This window comes from Numida meleagris, chromosome 5 (assembly GCF_002078875.1).
Source record: "Numida meleagris isolate 19003 breed g44 Domestic line chromosome 5, NumMel1.0, whole genome shotgun sequence".
In the NCBI taxonomy this organism is placed as follows: Eukaryota; Metazoa; Chordata; class Aves; order Galliformes; family Numididae; genus Numida; species Numida meleagris.
Genome location: NC_034413.1, coordinates 53,946,314 through 53,968,045, shown reverse-complemented (window position 1 = coordinate 53,968,045; position 21,732 = coordinate 53,946,314). Strand labels below are relative to the sequence as shown.

The window sequence follows — 21,732 nt, the reverse complement described above, 5'->3', positions numbered from 1 at the left end:
TCATGTACATAGGAAAAATAGTTATTCCTGATCCAGATTGCTGTTCATTTCTGTGAGCTATAAAGTTAAATAAATTTGAACTCTTGCTCAAAAACTCTGCAGTATCACCTCAACAGTTGAAGAGTCATCCGTTAGAGCCAAGAGCTGGGGATAACTCCTAAGTGTGGATAAGTCTGTGACACCACATAAATAATACAAGGTGTAGAGGCTGTAGTGACTATCATAAGAAAAACAAGCAATTCAATTTACTCAAGTTGTGTTGAATCTATATCAAGTATAGCTACTCTGCTCATATACAGAAAATAACTTTTATAAGGTCTTACTCATAACACATAAAAGTTTGTAATTTAATAGGGGACTAAAAGTGTCCTTTATAGTCAGACATTACAATTTGCTTGTGATTCTCATATATAAATAAAACATATAATGTTTTATTGCCTATTAATATTACACTGAGCTGGTGTTTAGGATGAGCTCTAAACACACTTAGTCTTTAGCTCTTAAATGTTTCTGACAAGCCATTTCCCAGGAAAAGCATGAGGTAAACACCAGTGTTCTGTTTATAGGCTACATTTAAAGGATGGATGGATATCATGTATGCAGCTGTGGATTCTCGTAATGTAAGTATACTCCCTTGATTACATCATCTTTGACTGTATGAGCTCTAAGACTTAAGAACATAATTTTAACATCATCTTTTAGAAAAAAATAGTAAAAATTAGAGAACAAGGAGTTATTACAACTTTATAGTTAGAGAAAATTGAAACCATAGGAAAAATACAAGAGATGAAGAAAGCAGAGGAGCAGTCCTAAAAGATCCAAATTCTCTGTGGTGCAGTTGGACCAAGATTCCTTAATTCTGCAGCAGACTGAACTATTGCCATGAAATGCCTTTTCCTCCTCTCATTATGTGCATTGAGGTATGACTTACATTTGGAAACAGGCATGGATACACAGCTTAGAAATGATGGTTTGTACCACTGATCTTTTTTTTAAAGTTGAGATTTTCACTACCTTCTGCAGGCAGCCTGACTTTTCTTCAGGGCACAGTTCCTATTCTCAACTTGGCCTGAGTCGTTTTCAGATTGTTTTGCCTTTCCCTTGCTTCCTTGGTGCAAATTGTGCTCTCGCTCTAAGTAGCAGACAACTGAATAAACTATACTGGTAAAGCTCCAAGTTTTTTGTAAGCTACACTCACAAACAGGAGGCCTGTTGTAGTGTAATGATTGTGCATAGCTATACCAAGAAAATATGCTTACTCTAAACATTGTTTGGATGCCTTTCTTTAGCCTACCTAGGCCAATTAAGCTGCAGGGAACATATGCTGTAACCTGACCAATGCATCCTTTGAGTTAAAACTCAGCTTAAAAATAGGGTGGACTGCAGGAAAAGTCTGACAAAAGTGAGACTTAAAACAATAAGAGAAGAAGTTGTACAAAACTGACAGCTCATGTAACAAATGCTAAAATCCAGGTCAACTTACTTAGTGCGTGTAGTAATGAAAGCTCTACAAACCTACATTGGTGGCTTCCCACAAGATACACTGAAATGTTCACAGCTTTAAAAGTTGATGTTTCTGATTGTCTATAGATTCAGATTGACGGTAATCCTAGTTTAAAACAATTATGTCTTCAATATTTATTCTACACTAATATAGTGAGTAACAGTTTTGGAAAATGAAGTATCAAGTTCAATAGCAAAGTCTTTTGTTAAGAGTATTACCTCATAAATACTCAGCAGCATTCAGTTCTGTGTCCATATTTAATCTAAGGCTTAGTGTCTATGCCTTTCTGCAGGTTTTGGATCAGCCTAAGTATGAAGATAACCTGTATATGTATCTTTACTTTGTCATCTTTATAATCTTTGGATCGTTCTTTACCTTGAATCTTTTCATTGGTGTCATCATAGACAATTTCAACCAGCAGAAAAAAAAGATAAGTATTTCATCATTACTCAGAAAAGAAAGCTAAAAGTTCATCTTTTTGGTCCACAAACAATGACTTTATTTTCTTTTCATGCTTTATTTTAAGATAAATTAACCCACTTTGCATATTAAGTATATTACATTGATGAAAGCAGTACAGTTTGTCTTGATGAGTGTTTGGCAGACAAGTGACACTGTAGGTCTTTCCATGGTTAGTGAAATATTCAATGCTGTCTGTGTAAAGATGTGGATTTTGGATTGGAATCTTTAACAAGATCATAAAAAGGCTAACCATTGAAATAGTTAAACTTAGCTGTAAAAACTCATAGCTCTGTCATTGTCAAGTCTCAGAGCTCAGCAGCCTAGATTTATAAACTATAATAATAAATATTTTAATAAATGTATTTGTACTCTCTTTCGTCTTCATATTTTGTCAACACTGCCTCAAAAGGCAGCAGTGTTTCAGCAGCAGAACTTAACTAAATTATCTGGCAAGACAATGAACTGGTGGAAGTGCTGCTGGAGTCATATAGTGAAATCTGTGGAGATGGAGAGAAATTGGCTTTTTTTCCTACTCAATTATCCTGCTTCAAGTCCTGCCTTTACGGTTAGAAAATAAAAGTTGTGAGACAGGATTGTATGGCTAACTTCTCATCCTCCTTTGGTATCGTAGATGTCAATTCTGAAATTTTGCCAAAATTTACTCAAAAGGAAAAACAAGAAAACAGGATTGGAATGTTTTATTCATTTGTGTCTCCATAATAACTTCAGTAGAACAAAGAAAAAGCACCTCTTCTTCCTGAAAGTTCCTATTCTCTGTACCACCCAAATGAAAACCAGAAATCTACCACAAACCCTTAAAGTTCAAGAGTCTTTCAAAAAGATACCATAAACATGGAAAATGACATTTATAAAGCAGTTTTTTTGTTACTCATATATGAATAATTGAGATAAAAGGCAATTTAAATGTCTATTCTAATTTTCCTACAGATGAGAATGTGAATAAGAGTGATTATTACTAATATGTATTTCTGTTTATAAGTAATCAATAGAAATATGTGATTATAACCAGTTTTTGTCTCTTTGCTTTACTTCGGAGGTCAAGATATTTTTATGACAGAAGAACAGAAGAAATACTACAATGCAATGAAAAAGTTGGGTTCAAAGAAACCACAGAAGCCTATACCACGACCAGCAGTAAGAATAAAAATCTCTTTTTACATTTATTTAAAAACTGTTTTGGTTATGTCTTAGACTGAATTAAGTTGTAACCTAAAAAAAAAAAAAATTATATAAAAAATGTCATATTCATCTAAAATCCAAAATATTTATCTTGTGTGGCCTAAACATGAAGCACTCTTAACCTCTCCTTTTGTCCCCTTCATTTTCTCTTTATGGATGGCAATGATATTATATGTGGCATTTTTTCAAAACAAAGAAAAAGACTAAACCAATCAACTGTGACAATATATTTGTCAAAATATGTGAAAGCTTTAGGGAATAGGCTTTGTCAGTCATCAAGGAAGACTGAGAGCAAGTTACAATGTCATCTTTCCTCCAGCTCCTCCCTGGCACTTCAGACCAAAGATGGGGCAGTGATTCCAGCTTTGCAGTTCTACTTAGGACTGTGGAACCAGATGAGCGGCCCACTCAGCCATCAGTAAATTCTCTATAGCTGAAAAATGCAAGATGTTGTAAGGGTTATTTTGGTGACATGAAGAGAGCATTGAACTTTGGGCTAAAATTTTTTTATGTTTCCTTAAGATTTAGGACAAATGAAGTGCTATTAACTCTCAGCCTCTTCATTATACCTGTCCTTGTTTTTTTTTCCCCAACTTTTGCCAGGTTAAAAGTTCATCTAATACTGTGTCACAAAAGCTTACAGTGAACTTGTTTGAGATAGAAAACTGACCTTTGCAACTTCAAAAAATGCACCATGAATATTTTGAAATCTTCCTGTTAATGCTTATAGGCACAGTAGTTACATTTATGTTTGATTTGTGTTCACATGTACAAACTGGAAAATTCATACAAATGAAAGACTCTTTGGAAGATGTGAAATCCCCTTCATGCTAGATTTAATTAATTTGTAGCAATTTGGAAAAAAATAAATTTACATAATAACATAATAAACATAATAACATCATAAATCTTTTTTTCCCCCCCAGAACAAATTCCAAGGCATGGTCTTTGATTTTGTAACAAAACAAGCGTTTGATATCAGTATCATGATACTTATCTGCCTTAACATGGTCACAATGATGGTAGAAACAGATGACCAGAGTGAAGACATGGAAAACATTTTATACTGGATTAACCTGGTGTTTATCGTACTTTTCACTGGAGAATGTGTCTTGAAATTGATTTCTCTTCGCCATTACTACTTTACCATCGGCTGGAATATTTTTGATTTTGTTGTTGTCATTCTCTCCATAGTAGGTAAGAACAATTCATTTCCATGAAGTGGCGAATTTTGGGGAAACTGAAATGGAATAGTATCACTGACTAATCTAACTTGTTTTTCAACAGGAATGTTCTTAGCTGAGATGATTGAGAAATATTTTGTGTCCCCTACTTTGTTCCGAGTCATCCGACTTGCCAGAATAGGTCGCATCCTGCGTCTCATCAAAGGCGCAAAGGGAATCCGCACTCTGCTTTTTGCTCTGATGATGTCTCTACCTGCTTTGTTCAACATTGGCCTGCTGCTGTTCTTGGTCATGTTTATCTATGCAATATTTGGCATGTCCAACTTTGCCTACGTTAAGAGGGAAGATGGAATTGATGACATGTTCAACTTTGAAACATTTGGCAACAGCATGATCTGCCTATTTCAAATTACCACATCTGCTGGCTGGGATGGCTTGTTGGCCCCAATTCTTAACAGTGGGGAGCCGGACTGTGACCCTAACAAAGATCATCCAGGGAGCTCTGTTAAAGGCGACTGTGGCAACCCTTCAGTTGGGATTTTCTTCTTTGTCAGCTACATCATCATATCGTTTCTGGTGGTGGTGAACATGTACATTGCTGTGATTCTGGAGAACTTCAGTGTTGCAACTGAAGAAAGTGCCGAGCCCTTGAGCGAGGATGACTTTGAGATGTTCTATGAAGTCTGGGAGAAGTTCGATCCAGATGCAACACAATTCATAGAATACAGTAAACTATCAGATTTTGCAGCTTCGTTAGATCCTCCTCTTCTCATAGCAAAACCAAACAAAGTCCAGCTGATTGCAATGGATCTGCCCATGGTAAGCGGTGACAGAATTCACTGCCTTGACATTTTGTTTGCTTTCACAAAGCGTGTGTTAGGGGAAAGTGGGGAGATGGATGCCCTCAGAATACAGATGGAAGACCGATTTATGGCAGCCAATCCTTCCAAAGTCTCCTATGAACCAATCACAACCACATTAAAACGGAAACAGGAGGAGGTATCTGCTGTTGTTATTCAGCGTGCTTTCAGGCGTCATCTTTTAAGGCAGAAAGTCAAGAAAGTTTCATGTATATTTAATCAGGATAAAGGTAAAGATGAGGATGATCTGCCCATGAAAGAAGATATGATTATGGATAAATTAAATGAGAACTCCACTCCAGAGAAAACAGATATGACCCCATCCACAACCTCCCCACCATCCTATGATAGTGTAACAAAGCCAGACAAGGATAAATATGAAAAAGACAAATCAGAAAAAGAAGATAAAGGTAAAGACAGCAGGGAAAGTAAAAAGTAACACAGAATTCTGTTTGTGAAAAACTGTTTACAGCCTGAGAAAATATGTATTTGTGTCCACAGGACTCCTGTAGGAGGTACATGCCAAACTGACAGTTTTTACATATATAAATATATATATAATTATATATATATATATAAAAGGTCAGTGCCTATAACAAGACAGTGACCCCTCGTCATCAAACTGCAACTCTGTAAAACAGGGTAACATCTTGACAGGAGGTTGTTGTTCTTATTACCAGCTGACACTGCTGAAGAGAAGATAAAATGGCCAATCAGACTGTAGGGACTGGTTTAAAAAAAAGGTGTGGACCTAGGAATCTCTGTGTTTAACATAAAACACTCAGTACAAAAATTGTATCCACTGTTTGCATTTCAACAGCCACATCTGCCATATTTTTACAAAAATCAGTGTTGGTGAATTTATCATTTTTTAATTCACAGGTTGTTTACTATTATATGTGACTATTTTTGTAAATGGGTTTTATGTTGGGGAAGGGGGTATGAGAACCAGGTGTTCTACTCTCGGATTCTCTATAATGTACAGACAGAAGTGATCTGCATGAAGGCATGCTGCACTCGTAGTTCATGCATGGAAAAACATGACGTCGCACAAAGCAGCAGAGTCTGACTACTTCCATGTTTCAGGGTGGCTCTATATTTTGAGGTGCTTAAAAACAGTATCCATCCAGTATCTCATCCAGACAGATCTTAATGTGCCTGTAAATTCCCATAGTCTACAAGAATAGAACAGATGTTTTATTTTTTCATAGTCATTTAAGTCTAGTTGAATGAACTCTGCATACAAAATTTAGCGAGAGACTTGAAGTCCATTTTTAAATATTCTTCTGTAAAAAAAAAAAACACAAAAAAACAAAACCAACATCTTACCTGAACTTGGGAAATTGAATTTACCAAACCCCACAAAACTTAAGGATTATGAAGTTGTTCTGCCTCACCCTGCAGTATCGTTTAGCCATCTTCTGCTCTCAGCAAGGTTGACATTGTATGTATTGATTAAAATAGTACCGTCTATGTAAATAGTTATTTTATCCTGTGGTGCATGTTTGAGCAAACAAATAATGACCCGTGCACAATATTTATTGCATCAAATATGTACCACAATAAGTGTAGTTTGCAAGCTTTCAAGAGCTAAGATGAAATATTCTGTACCATTATAGATAGTTTGGAAGCTATCACTGATGCATGTTTATCTTGCCTTTGCTGCTGTAATTTTACTCCTTCCACTGTTAAAAGTTGAATATGGGAAGCCATATCTCAGTGGTTAAGTGAAACAAATTGTTCAAACAGAAATCATTCTTTCATGACATCAAGCAATAGTTTGCAGCTACTCAAGAGCTTCTTGCTTTGCATTCTAAAATTCTAAGCGAGTACTGTACGGTGTATAGTCCGACTGTACAGGATTTGTTGCAAACTGCTGAATCTGATGAAAATACACGGATAGAATTTTCTAAGAAAATATAAATATTGTAAAAATATCATTTTATTTTTTTTCAGTGTTTTGTACATAAAATAAGAAATTATAATTATCTTCAGGTTGATGTCACCGTCACTTTTGTTACTTTCTATCCATAGCACTTTTTAATTCAAGAACTTCACAAAATAAGAAACAAAGGAGAGGATGGGGTAGCTTTAGGTTTCTGCTTTTTTATTAGTACTGTATTTTTGCACATATTTTAATGTGAAATAAGTTTCAAACTGAGTCCAAAATGCACTTGCTTCCAAATAGATATAACTTGTAATTGAAATGTGGTGGGGAAGATTTGTTTAAAATTCTAGCACTGCCTGCATCAGAAGTTTCAAGGTAGTCTTTTTATTCATGAAATCTTTACCAGTGTTTGTTTACATAGACTATTCTTATTCTTGTTGATTCATGCTGCACTAGAACTGTTCTAAATATAATATGGGATCCACAATGTTTCTTTTTTTCCACAGGAATTAAATAGCAAACTTGTATAACTAATCACATCAGGACATTTTGTGTTTCTTACACAAGCAAAAATTCGATGTTGATTCCTCCTTTTACAAAAAAATATTGACTTGTGTGTCGGTGAACTGCATGCAGGAAAATGCTATACCATAAAGACCAGTAAACCACATTACAGTTGAGCCAAAAGAATAAAGATTTCATTTTTTATTGTATTCAATTGTTCTGTCTTTGTTTTCATCACTACAAACTATTGGCTACCAAGAGGTGCTGCGACAATAAAATATGAATACATAAAAGTTAGAGGTAAGGAACAGTGATTAAAATCATTTTAATAATAATATGGAAAGTAAAAAGTTGAAGCTGTACGCTATCAGACAGATCTTTAATATGATTTGCACTTCGACTCATTGGCTTATTAATCCTTTCAAATCTGTTCGAGGATAGGATGACATTTATGTGCCTGATATGTTAAACCCTTTTTATGTCAGGTGTTCTGAGAGAACTAGGAAAACAGATGTTAAAGGAACTAGCTACCGAGACTGCAGAACAGTATGTATTATTTCAGTGATTTTCTATGCATTTCAGTGATATTTTACATTTGAAGTCAATGATTATCTTTGCGTTATATGGAAAATCTTGTTTTGTAAGTAGTTATAATTTATTCTTTTACTTCAAGGCAGGAGAGCATTGGAAGCCAGCAGAAGCTTTGCTAGAACTTCTGGTGAAGGACAGAATTCATACCTTTCTTAAATTTTAGGGTGCTGAATGGAATTATAATGTATAAAAATACTATAATGTTACATTTCTATGGTGAATTTATACACAGTGCTGCCAAGGAGCTGGGTGCACACTGGGTGTTGCGCACATGCCTGCGGGAGCACTGGATCAGGATGCAGAAGGCAGGCGTTGAACAGGTGGGGTGGCAGTGGAATTGAGAAAAAAAAAAACAACGCATTGATGGCATCAGTTTTGTCATGCAGATTTCCTCATTGTGTCTGAACTTTATGGAATTCATCGAGAGATGCTTGGCTGTATGTTGAGAAAGTGCCTTGCATCAAGGTCTTTCTAATGAGACTTCCTATGTGGCCTATACAGAAACAGAGCAGTTTTCTGTAAAATGGAGGGACCAGATACTGTCATGAGGCTTTATTCTGATTGCAGGGTATGACCATTCTCTCAACGCATTAAAATGAGAGTTAACGTACATCCCTGCAAAGTCATCTGTGGTTCTCAAAAAAGTAGCATTTGCAACAGCAAAAGCAGGAGAGCCAAAATTTGAGGTAGCAATCACACCTGAGCGCTGTTCCTGAAATTTGCTCTGCTGTAAATGTCAAGTGCTGCCTTGAACACATCAAAAGCTAGGAAATACGGGCAACATCTCGAAGTCCTGGCTGGTTGGTTGGTTTTGTCGCAGGAGAGGTATGACAAAAAAGGCACGTCATACGAGTTACACCACCCACAAACAATCTACGCTTTTTAACAGAAGCCTAGGACAAATAATAATAAAAATACAAGCAGGTTGGCTTTTGCTCGAGGCCGCCCCGCCTCGCTTGCATATCTGCGCACTCCCTGCAGGCGCGCGGCCACCGCACCGAGAGGCACCGGGACCCCGCGCCTTCCCCCCGGGACCGCGGCAGAGCTCCGCCGCCGCCACCCGCCCCGCCTCACAGCGCCGCCCCGCGGCCGCTCCGCGCGCTGCAGCTCGCGCTGCCCCACCCTGCACGGAGCGCGGAGCTGAGAGCGGCACGCGGCGGGCGGGCAGGCAGGTAGCAGGCGCCGGCGTCTGCGGCTGCAGGGCCAGGTGAGCGGCGCGCCACGGAAGGCGCCGGGGCGGCCGTGAGCGGTGGGAGCCCCAGCGGAGAGGCGGCCGCGAGCTCGGGCGGAGGAGGCGGGCGCCGCGTGCGGCCTCGGAGCGGCGTCTCGAGCAAAACGACCGCCCAGCGGAGGCGGCGGCGGCCTGCGGGAGCCGCTCGGTGCGGCTGCGTGGGATATAACGGCGGCGCGAGGCTGGTGGATTTGGTGAGCACCTGCGGACGTGCCGCGCGTTCGCGCAGGAGGCGACGGTCAGAGACGCGCCGAGTGCTTCCCGGCGTGGAAGCGGGGCGAGCCGGGATCCGCGAGCGGCTCCCGGGCCGCTCTGAGAGCGGCCGCCGTTCGGTGCCCGGAGCGTTCGGGGGCGGCTGTGCGGAGCGCCTCGAGCCGGAGCTGCGGAGCCGCGCGCGGCGCCTCGCCCGGAGCGCCCGCGGAGGCCTCAGCCGCTGGGGGCCGGCGGCTGCGGGGCGAGGCGTACCGCGTCCGCTCCCTCGCGGTGCGGGGACGGTGCGTGCGCGTCCCGCGAGCAGCGCGCGGCACCGGGAGAGGCGGCTGCTGCCGGCCGCTGCTAATGGCTGCCAGGTGCGAGTGGCGTGCCTCCCTTTCCTCGCTGTGCCAATGGGAGAGTGGAATTTTAAAACAGTGCGTGCGGGGAACGCTGGCTGTAAAGCTTGCGGGTGTTATCGCTGTTAGTCCAGGAAGCGCTGAAGGAAATAAACGCATAGGAGTGAAGGTGCTCGAGTCCGGCACACTCCGGTGTGGCCGCAGCCCCACCGCGCTGGGCGGCCCTGACGTGCTGCGCGACGGCTGCGGGCCGGTGCTCGGCTGCTCCTTTGTTTGTCGCGGTGTCTCGGTTTCGTGCTGGCCGTACGAAGCATGGTTCAGGCTGGCCCGGCAGCGTGCTTTGCTAGTTGAGGATAAGTCACCAAACATGTTGACTGCTACTTGTTCAGGGCACGGAATGTACTGTAAAGCAGGAAAAACATAGCCTGCGGAGATGGCTTCTATTTGTCTTTGTGACTACGCATCCCTTATTGTAAGGCATTCATGGGGGTCTCAAACATAGCTGGTTGGACCCGTGTACTTCTTCATCCTGAAAGGAACACAGCTTTCTCCTAAGAGTGGAGCTGCCCTGGCTGGAGCCGGGCAGTCTGTGTGCAGTGGGGTCGGTGGTCCCAGGCCATGGCGCACCGTCTGTGGGGCAGAAGGTGTCTGAGCACGGTCTGTCCTTGGCTCCACAGGAACCCGCCTGCACACCATGGGCAGAGGAGCATTTACAGTGCACAGCATCACGTTGTTGTGAATTAATGCCAGCCTGATGCTTCGCTGTCCAGATTTTGGGCTCTGCCAACTCCTTCTAACAGCAGTTCTAAATTATTTCCTGCCTTTCTCGCTGCATAGCAATTGCAGGAGGAAATAAGCAACAACTGTGAGAAATTGTAATTGTGTTGCTGCAACACACATCCTCTATTGTCAATCGCTGCAATTCAAAACCAGGATGCCTTGCAGAGTGGGCACAGCACAGAGCGTGCTGGGTTGGTGCGGGTGGTGCTGACAGCACAGCAGCGGTGCAGGCGGCAGCTCCCGTCCTGCAGAGAGATGTGTCCCTGCAGTCACTGCGCTGCGTGCTTCGAGTGGAGAGGGACGGAGTGGGGCTGTGCTCTGCCCTGGGCTCTTTCCTCCCTTTTTTTCTTTTTTTTTCTTTTTTTTTTTTTTTTAAATAGTGAAATGTAAGTAGAGGAATCTTTACAGGTTGTCAGTAGTGCCTGAATTAGGGACAGCGGGCCTGAGAGAAGAGCAGCTGGTGGCCCTGGCAGCGGAGATGTCTGCTGGTCCTTGTGTGAACATGAGAAATAGTGACTCATCAAATGGATGAGCATCAAGTGAAGGACTGATAGGTGCAGGTAAGATGATCTGGAAGAGGAAATATTTTCCTGCTTTGGTTTGGTTCTGTTTTTACAGTTTGTGGTGTGCTTTGTGGCATTACCTGAGCTGCTCTCTTACTTCACACCCTTATTCCTCACTGTCACCCCTGGGGCAGAGACACTTCTATTTTTGCTAATTCTGAAAAATTATTGAATGAACACACCGTTACGATTATAAAACGTCACAGTTAGAAGTGTTGCACACAGATCACCTTCACTCCGCTGTTTTAAATTGCTTGCCCTCCAGCTCAGTTTAAATATATTTGCAATTTTTGCAAACTAGCCGTCGCTATTTTGCTTACTCCATCTCCGACCCGCCCAGCTGTCGGGCCCTCTGCCCGAGTGGCTCCCGGCAGGGGCGTGAGGCGGTGCGGGGCGGCACGGTCTGGAGGAGCGGTGCGGCCGAGCTGCCGGCAGCTGCCCCGAGCCGCACGTGGGACGGAGGGCGCCGAGAGCGAGCCGGGGTCACTGCTTCGGGCAGGGCCATGCTCTGTGTAGCACGCTGTGTGATAAGCAAGTGGTGTTCGCACAGATAAAGAAACTGATATATAGATTCTTAGGATATTTGATGTCATTGTACGTATTCGACAGAAAAATAAATCTAGCATTTGTGAAGGATTATAGCAGAGTGCTGCAACAGGTGTGTTTGGTTGTATGGTGATTCCATGCAGTTGCAGGGATCCTTTGGTTGGCGTTCGTTTTGCTGTTTGTTACTCACAGCTGTGGGAGCAGCTTGCACTCAGGTGGGGGTGGCACGGTGCGGTCTGGTGCTGGTCCCTCACCTTGCTTTGCAGTGCCAGCGGCTGTCCCAAAGAGGTGGCTCCTACCTACACTCATTTTGTTACTGACTGAGAACAGAGGCAGGGAGGGCAGGCTATGTGCGTAACTAATCCTGAAATGCTGTGTTAAACATCTGCATTTTAGATCTCACTTTACGTAATCTGTCTTATGCAGTGCTCTTTTCTGGTGTATGTCTCGAGCGCTTTAGTCTTTTTATTGTATTTTGTTAAAGATCTGTTTACTGACGCATGCATCTGTGGGCACAGTATAAGCCACTGGTGGACGTTTTGTACCAAGTGTATCTGGGAGACATACAAATTGGTATTCCTATATTGCTCATAATACATCTATTTTAAACTGTGCTTTGCTTGCCTTATTTTGTATAAAGGACACATGCATGTCATTTATATTGAAAATCTGCTAGATATTTGTGGGAGGGGGTTTGCAAGTGAGATCTGAGGGAGCCTTTTGGTTTCAGGCTGAGCACACGTGAGTGTTTGTGCTGAGCAGCCCAGGGGTGGCGGTGGCCTGGCAGAGGTTCCTGCTCCCGCCTGGCTGTGCCGTGACGGACTCGTTCTGCAGTTCCCATGGCAACAGGGATTTTTGATCTGCAAAACAGAGCACTGTATACGGTTTGAGGAGCTGTACGTTCTCTTTATTACAGAAGCAGTTTTGATCCGTGAAAGGAGCTGGGCAGGCTCCCTCGTGTCCTGGCCTCTTCCCATCCCCCTTTTAATAATCTGTGTCTTGTTTGTAAGATTACATGGAAAGGTGAATTCCTCCTTGACGGGATTGGCTTTGATTTATAACATAGTATAGGTGATGGTAGAAAATTGGTTAAGGCTCGCTGTAATTATGACGTGAGAAACCTGCTGCTTCCAGGTGGGCAGACAGGGCCACAGCTGTAAACACTGGATATACATATAAAACACCATGAGTAGAGTTGCTCAGGATTTGCATTGGCTCCTGCTGATATTGCTTTCGCTTGCTGGACATCATTTCCAATACCCATTAAAATGGGCTTATGCATTGTAACACAAGAATCTCAACATTCTGTACAGAATCCTTATGCAAAAAATTGTGAACAACTGCAGTAACGTGTTTTTGTGTGCGTGCTGACTGCTCCCCTATGCAAATGAATGTATCAGTGATTTTGCCCAGAAGAATTGCTGAGGGCGGGGTGGGGCCCAGGGTAGTGGTCATAGCATTGGCACGTCCTGAGCCCGTCTCATGCTGTGGAGCTGCCCTCCCATCAGTGCCGGTGAAGTGATGGAAGTTGGAGCACCGCGTCTTCCTCCACAGCTGCTCCTCTCCTGGTTACGTGGGTTTGTGGTGTTGGCATTGTTTCCCACTTCTTTTTTTGAGGACCTGTTCCAGAAAAGAATCAATTTCTAACTTGTTGGGCTCCCCACATGTCTCTTGTGGTCCCTTCCCCTCCCCTTTTGGTAACTGATGAAAAAGAAAGTAGGAATAATGTGGTTACTGAAGGAAGCAGTGTATGCAAACTAGGTAACTGTGTTGTAAAGTCCTCTGAATACTACAGGTAAGGAAGACCTCTTCGACATCTGAAAGGCGGTCTCAGAATGCATTAGCAGCAAAGCCTGTTCCCAGTGGCCTGCTGGTTTTCACGTGGTCTGTGCTGGGAGTCCTCTGTCTCTGCTTGTCTCCCTCACCACGCACACAGGGCTTTTATGGAACCATGGAAATGGAGCTGTGCTGCTTTGAGCTTTGCAGCTGACGCTGCTCATCCAGCTGTGTGCAGTTCTTGTTGTGTTGTAAGGAGAACAGCAACCCAGTGCTTGGGCAATAACTTCACCCAAACATCCACCTGTAGAAGGCCTCTCGCTAGTGCTACAAGGATACACTGGTACTCTGAAGTGTGAGATGGTATTGGGTTTTTCAAGTGAAGCTTGAGCTGTCCTAAAAGAGCTAAATTTCTCTTCTTTTTCCTTTCTAGGAGATAAATAAGTAGGGACACATAGCTTGGCCCTCTGCTGTCTTTCTCATGAAGAAAAACTTTTAAATCAGCTAAGCGCTGATGTTGAACAATAGCTCCTAGCCTGCAGGACTGTACCATTCAGGATGCTTTGCTTGGTGTCCAGGCATCCTCACGTTTGGGGATTCAGACAGATCAGGATGTGAATGTGGGAATTATGACCGTGGGTATGCAGATCTCTATGTGGCATCTGGCAGTGCATTGCATACCACCTCTGCCACTGCCCTCCGCCTCAGTTCATTTGTGTGAGCCTGAAAGTTTACTATGATATCTGTCTTTCTGATTTTGCTTGCCATGCCAGGTGCTGGAGTCCTTCACTGCGCAATTTGTGCAGTGCTCCCTGGCCATTTGAGAGAGATGATTGCTTGGGCGTTATGCTTGAGAAATGCTTAAAGTTTGGGAGAGAGGATCCCTTAAATGCAATTAAAGAATCAGCAGAGCTATGAGTTGTGATCTCAGATCTTTTCCATTGTACGTGTTGAGGCTGTGGCTTGGGACCGTGGAACACCAGGTGCGGAGGCCGTGCAGCCAGCTGCTGCCTCTCTTGAGGCACATTGGAGGCGGTGACAAGGCAGTGACACAGCCGCTGACCCTGGGTCATTCTTGGCTATAAATCCTCCAGCTGCCATCTCTGCTGCTCCCCAGCATGTGCTGTTCACATTCACGGGCTTTTCAGATCATCTCTGTCACCATCTGCTGCGTAATGGAAACAAAACCATTTGCTCTGGGGAGCCAGCCGTGGAGCCCTGAGTGGTGATGGAGATTTCCAAAAATGTGTGCCATCACTGAGAGCGTGTCTTGGCTTTGTTGCTGTGCTCTGTGCTCGTCACCAGGCTGTCCTGGTGGGTGGGTGGGAAACAGAATGAGGTAGTGACCCCTTTATGGGGACATACACATTTTTCTATACTGTATGTGCACTTTCATGCCTGTGTACGGTTAATACCACACATCTTAATGTCTCTCTAATTAGAAGGAAAACATAGTCCATATGTGAAAAATCTTGTCAGCATAAATATATTGGTGACATCTGTCCTGCATGGGCAATTAGACAATAAGGAGCAGCGTTCCATAACTGCAACTACTCGCTAGGTGTCAGCGCGTGATTGCACCAAGCTGATGGTCTCAAGGAGAAGCTTGCTTGTAACATGGCACTTGCCTTATGAAGAGTGATTTTAAAGGGAACTACTACTTGTGCCCTCGTAGTCGTGTGGCTTACATTTTAACAACAACTACACATCAAAAGGAATTAATTCAATCCTCTTTTAGGAGCAGTCTGATAAAAATGATTATTTAAAAAAAATTTACCTTTGTTTAGCACAAAGTATATTTAAAGGCTTTTAATAGCCCATGTGTTGACTGATCAATCCATCTAGCTTTCTTGCCAGTATCTGGTATGTTACTGATGAAACACTCGCCTTGATACCATTTCAGTTCCTGATTCTGACTAAAATCCCTAAGATGAGGGAAAACCACAGTTTTCACAAGGATGCATGATCTGCAGCACAAACACATTCACTTAATTATTTTCAAAACTACTGTTTCCCTAAAGGGCTGTAGAAGATTTAGTCTGTAAACGTCAGTAGAAATGGAAGAAAAACGCCATAAACATAGCTAAAATTGCTTAGTTTTATGTAAGAGAAGGAACTTATTCTCTTGCCGTACCCTGTGACTAGAGTGAAATACCATGTTCATTAAAATATCTTTTAATGATTGTATTATTTGCACCTCAGTATTAGATTATTTGATTTTTAAACAGATTAAAATTCAAAATATTTAACCTTGTTCTTAGCCTTGTTTTAATGACACATGATTAGAGATTTTTTATTTTTTAATCTGCATAGAGTAATGAGCATTCATCTAAAACTTAACTTGACACAAAACACTTTATTTTTGTCTTGCACGTGGAAGCACTCAGTTAAAACTGTGCATTAGTAGGTTAAAATATCACAAGTATTCATTTGACAGAAATTTGAAATGACTTTGCAATATCTTCCGGTTCATACTCCAATTCTATTAAATTTTAATCCGTAACACTTAGTAAAAATGTGTTGCCCTCTTCTGTGTAATGTGTTTACAGGGGAGGCCTTCTTTAGCACTGCTTTCTGGTACCTGAGGAAGTTGCTGACAAATCGCAGTTTGTTTGCTTATAAACACGTTTTTCATTAGTGCTTAACACTCTGATGCTGCTGTATCAGCGTGTCACAGGAGTACGATGTGATTGTTCCACGGCTGACCTTCAGCATTTTCCCTCTTGTTGTAGCTGTAAATGAGAAGTATCATTGGTGTCATCTATGTTGACTCAGTGACAGCATGGCGCTTAACTCTGAGATACTTTCTATCTGATCAGGGGACACAAAGGCATATTTTTCCCACACCAGCTGCCCTCTGGTTATCTTGTATAATGAGTGTTATGCACTACATCCCTTACCACTGGGCCAGCTCCCTTCCTAGCCCGATTTTTGAGGCTTGGCTTGTACAAGGAAGCCTGCAACAGGCACACTAGTAAGTTTGAGAGATTAAAATAGACCTTTGTCTAACATATGCTTCTCTCTTACACAGACATACTGAATAGAAATGCATCTAAGTTCTAAATATGGGAGACTCCGAGTGACTTGTCACTGCGTGTGATTCTTTGACTTTGTGTCTCTGAACGCTTAACAAAAAAGCCTGTTCTCCACCATCAATTGCTCATTAACTTCGCCAGAATTATTGCCAATTCACAAGGATGCAGAATAGAGCAGATTCTGTCACTGTCTTGTGCATGAGAATTACTGATTTTTTTTGTTTGTTTCTGATGACAACTTCGGGATTCTTTTGGGGTCCTTCAGAAGTTCATCGATCTGAAAATAGATGTGTGTGCTTAGTGACATTTTATTGTCCCTTGTTTGATGCATCTGGAGTAATTTGGTTAAAATAACACCCTGTGTTTGCCTTCTGCTGTGTTGCTTTTCATTGCCAGCCCTGATGTTTTCTTGGTATGTTTCCTATGAAGTTTGTGGTTGAGGGAAACCTTTTTGGAAGGGCAGGTGCTGCCCTGGAGCTGGCTAATAAGACACTTGCAATTCAGGAAACCAGTTTGATGGTTCTCTACCGCCATAACCTTTAAAGTAATACTTAAAAGTTCACTCATCCTACAGTTCACTGTGTCTTCTACATGGGCTAAAATGGACATACTAGCAAAGTAGTATGACTGGTTTTCTTGTGTATGGGCAGCTGTGTACACTGAGAATCCATGGCTCTGATCCGTCTTCTGTGGGTAGACTCTTAATGTGATAGGGTTTTCTCTTTTACAAATGAGGCATGTACTTGTTTGTTGCACTGGGAAACACTTCCTAAGGAAGTGAGACTTGGTTACTGTTCTTTCCTCAGTCTGAAAATGTTCAGGTCTACACCTTCATTTTCCAGAAGTGTCCTGTAATACAAAATAATTTGGAGAAGACAGTTCTGAGCAGGAGTCTGTCTCCTGGCTGAAACTAGACAAAAAGGGGCATAGTGCTCAAACCTAGTTATTGAGTCATTCAGCTGCACAAAGGGATAGCTGGGTTTGCTTTCTTGTTCATGGGTTTGATACAGCATTTTGTAAACAGGGACTAGAATCATCTTTTGTCCTCTTCTAGAACTCTTTTGCAAATCAGTATGTGGAGGTGCAAGTGAATTGCTTGCTGAACAAACTTTGTTGTGGACAGGAAATTTGATCCTGTGACAGAAATAGAGATATTACACTGTTGTTGTAGTTCCTTCTTTAAAATGCCTTATCCATGGTGCTAAACAAGAGGAGTGTGAAGGATCTTATGCTTTCCAAGTACAGATGGTCTTTGGTATGTATTGAAGAAATTATTAATAAAAGATTGAAAATTTCCAGGCATCTTGAGGCATATGCAAGCATTTTGATTTATTTTTGGGGGGCATCTATTTGCATAATTGCCAGCAAGGTCAGAACTGGCTTGACTCAAAATGAACTTAAAGGTTTCATCAAGTTGGTGCACTAGTAGAGGAAGAGGAAATATAAATAAAAGAAGAAAATAGTCTAACCTATAAAATAAGCAGAAAGAAAAAGTATTCTTAGTAATCTTTCAGGCACTTAGTAGTGATGACTAAGTAAGGTGTCATAATGCATCTGTCACAGCCAAAAAAGGATAAAATAGTGGTATCCCTCCCTGAACTAGCGGTTCAGATCAGTGACCGTTTTAGCATCAGTCTGCCTGTGCCCCTTCCAAGAGGGATAGTACCTCATCTTTTTTCTTCCATGCTCTGCCAGCAGTATGCTTATCAGTGGAGCTGCTACACTTGAATTTTTTTGTCCCAGAAGTAAAATGAAGGTTAGTTTAAAACAAACAAACAAAAATCTAAACTTGTTCAGGAGTGCTTAGTTTTATCTTTCAGTCATGAAGTCTAGATTATGGTTCAAAAGAAACTTGTTTTTAAAACCTGATGTTTCAGGCTTGGCTTGTTTACTGTTATTTGTTTTGAAGAGTAGATTTCTGAATTTGGGAAGAGCTTATCTAGCTTGGTATATAAATAATTGGGACTGGAAATAATTTCTGTGCTAGGAAGCTGCTTTATAAGATAGTCGTGGATGAATTAAGGGAATCCATGCATGCTCTTGTGCAGAAGTTCTTTACTTACCTTTTCTCTCCATTGTGTTGTTTTTCTGTACCCCTTTTGATTTCTCTGAAGGCAGATGACTGCACTGCTAGGTTGATGGAAGGAATGTAGATAGATACTGGTAAGTGAGTGGAAGTCTGAGGAGCTGAAGTTTATGCAGCTTGTGTTTATAAAAGGTGAAAATTAGTCTGCCTTGGATATGGTTCTCAATTTTGCCCTGAGATTTGTTCCCACCTGGCAGTATTTTCATGGAGCTTTCTGGTCTTTTTACACAAGCTTTATTTTCTTTTTTAAGAGCAAAGGAGAATTTGTTTTGAGTTTGTTTAACAAGGGCTAAAGAAAACTTTGCTTATTGTAAACAGAGGTCTGCAGAGGTCTCTCTTCAAATGGAGGAAGGGACTAAATCACTTTTCAACTGCGCAGCAAGCAGTGTATTCCTTTTTTTGTTTGTTTGTTTGTTTTGTTTTCACTATCTTAGAATAATTTTTACAGCCCATTGAAAATTCCACATAAAGTAACATGTTGTCAAGAGTGGCCACTCTAGCATCCTCATATAAAATAGGCTCGGTTTCTTACTCTTTTAAACTGGAACAAATGCTGTTAGGCAGAGCTGCTTCAAGGATGGCATGGTCTTCTAGGTTCTATTAAAAAGTAAAATTGCCTGAATGTAAAATAATCCTGTTCTTTCTTGAAGCAGTTCAGATTCTTGAACTATAGGGCAATGTGTTTTTGCTGTGCATCACCAGTAATTATCCAGCTGCTTCTCCAGCCCAAGCAGTCATCCCTTCAGGCCTCGGTAAGTGCAGACAGTAGGGCATTTAAGCCAACATAACTCATACGTGTGCTGCATTTTCATACGGTGATATTTCTGATTTCAGAGTTCTAGTTTGTTCAGAGATTCGCACATGTTCTATGTGGTAGCCTCTCACTATTTACTTGGATTGCTGAAATCCTACATGCCTTGGTGAGTTCTAAGGCTAGTAGATGTTGGCATCTGTCCACCAATTGTGAGAAAGAAACCTCAACTCTCCATTTGCTGTCAGTCATAAATCATTAGCGATTTCCTTGCAATGGATGCAGTTTCAAGTTAAGAAAATGTGAGCAAGCTTGGCCTGGCTTTTATAGCAGAACATGACTGGGTTGCAGTTCTTTTGACCAAGCAGAATTGTTCCAGGCAGCAGCACTGAGTGCACACTGATGAATCATACATAGTTCACTCTTGACTTTCTTGTTTTTCTTATGTCAGTGTTTACTCTTCTTGGGACCATACTGGGACATTCCTTATTGATGCTGGGTTCTGTGTTGCTGCAGGGAATTGACAGTGGCTGTGAAATTCAGGTAGTTGTGGTGTTGTCTTGCAGTGCTTAGGCCATCGCTCTTCAGGGATCTGTCCACAAGTATCTGCTTAGATTTCAGATGTTCCTGGGAGCTACAGAAGCACTTCTTGCTCATTGCAATAGCTACTTTTCTAGAATAGTTATTTTGAAAAAAGAATGGGGAGTTGGCAGTCTGTTCTGGATTTAATGAAGTCAAAACTTGGAATCCAGAAGTTCTAATTCAGAGGGGTCAGAAAATATTTTTCCTGGTAGGAAGGAAATTAGTTGGTTTGTGATGCATCCTGGATATGCTGGATGTGGCTTTTTGTAGTAATAATGTGGGTTCAGCAACAGCTGATCCCAGTCTATAAGTAAGAAGAAATACCAATTCCACCTACCTTTCCACCCCCACAGCTTCTCAGATGTACATCAACTGGATGGTGATGACAGTATCTCTTTTTCCCCCTTCTCAAATCTAGTGTATATTACATGAGGGAGTTGAAAAAGAGAGCAGACCTTTGTACAAGGATGTTGTTTGTTTTTATTTTTTTGTCCTCCATCTTTGAGAGGCTGGACCTTTACCTCTTGCAAACCATGTAAGCCATTGGTGCAACTTTTAGCTCCTAGCCATGTGAGCCATTTTTACTACAGATGGGATCTCAGTCATTTTGGACTTCAGTTCCACAGCAGATCTTCCACCCAGGCACTGACAGTGGTTGTCTGTCCTGGGCTGCATCATCTCTGACACCTAAGGAATGCTCTGTGTCTGGCTTTCTTAGTTTCTTCTAGACTTGCTGCCCTTTGCTATTCTGCTGACAGATCTTTCAGCACTGCTGTTGAAATTACTTGACAGCATGTCCCAGTGTGGTGGCACACAGACAGTGTTTTCAGGAGCCTCTCCTAACCCTGCTACTATCAGTTTAGAGCAGCAGATGCATTTTTCCTGGAGTAGTGTGTTTTGATTTGTTTTGGATTTTTTTTTTTTTGGGGGGGGGGGGTGTTATTATGTATGTTTGTTTGATTTTAATGGTCTGATGGCAAAAACCAAAATTCCTCAGGAAGAATAGAGCCTGCATGTGCGTGCCTGGGGACCCGTGGATATCTGGAGTATGCGGAGAGCTCTTGGCCTGTGTTTCAAATTGCACATTCCACTCATGACAGACTGGTGGGATGTGGGGCACTGAGAATCAAAGTGTTATGAAGTCTCTCTCCTCTCAGGAGACTTAATAAATTAATATGTGGTACATGAAGTGTCTTCAGGAATCTTGCTACCAGACTAGTGAACAAGATTTTTATTTCTAGACCACTTGTGTGAAATTTTGTCTGATGTCATCACAACAGTTTTTCAGGACAGCCATTATGCTGCTGGAGATGTGACTGCTTCCTGAATTTCTAGGTGAGCTGATGACTCTTTTGGTCCTGACCCAGGCAGCAGACACCATTCTTCTAAAGCAAATGCCTAATCCTGCAATCAGCAGCCTGATGAACAAGTTGCTGAGACTCAAATGTCTGCCTGTGGTTTTCTCCAAGTATCAACCTCTGTTTGTGTCTTCATTAAACAGTGTGCCTGAGCTGCTCTCGCACTTTACAGAAGAGGTATCCAGTAATTAGTTTCCAAAGAAAGACTGTGTGATCAACTATCAAAAAATTACATAACCTGAGGTGGCTGCTGGGAGTCACCTGCTTTATGACTGCCTGT

At 41.9% G+C, this 21,732-nt stretch overlaps 2 protein-coding genes across 5 annotated transcripts in view; both read left to right on the top strand.

The window, feature by feature from the left end:
• Window positions 1-7,787, top strand: part of SCN2A (sodium voltage-gated channel alpha subunit 2) — a 55,554-nt gene extending 47,767 nt beyond the window's left edge. For 2 of the 3 annotated variants that reach the window (XM_021400289.1, XM_021400288.1), the window contains exons 22-26: window positions 567-620; window positions 1,797-1,934; window positions 3,017-3,121; window positions 4,093-4,363; window positions 4,454-7,787. In XM_021400289.1, coding sequence (XP_021255964.1) covers window positions 567-620; window positions 1,797-1,934; window positions 3,017-3,121; window positions 4,093-4,363; window positions 4,454-5,649 — 1,764 coding nt within the window. In that variant the 3' untranslated portion in view covers window positions 5,650-7,787. The remainder of the gene's footprint in view (window positions 1-566; window positions 621-1,796; window positions 1,935-3,016; window positions 3,122-4,092; window positions 4,364-4,453) is intronic. The other variant, XM_021400290.1, reaches the window with a different exon arrangement.
• The window catches only part of CSRNP3 (cysteine and serine rich nuclear protein 3), a 91,645-nt gene continuing 79,212 nt past the window's right edge, over window positions 9,300-21,732 (top strand). Inside the window, exon 1 of one of the 2 annotated variants that reach the window (XM_021400276.1) lies at window positions 9,300-9,400. The gene's annotated coding sequence lies outside the window, so the exon portion shown is untranslated. Of the gene's footprint in view, window positions 9,401-9,433; window positions 9,619-21,732 lie in introns of those variants that run through there. The other variant, XM_021400278.1, reaches the window with a different exon arrangement.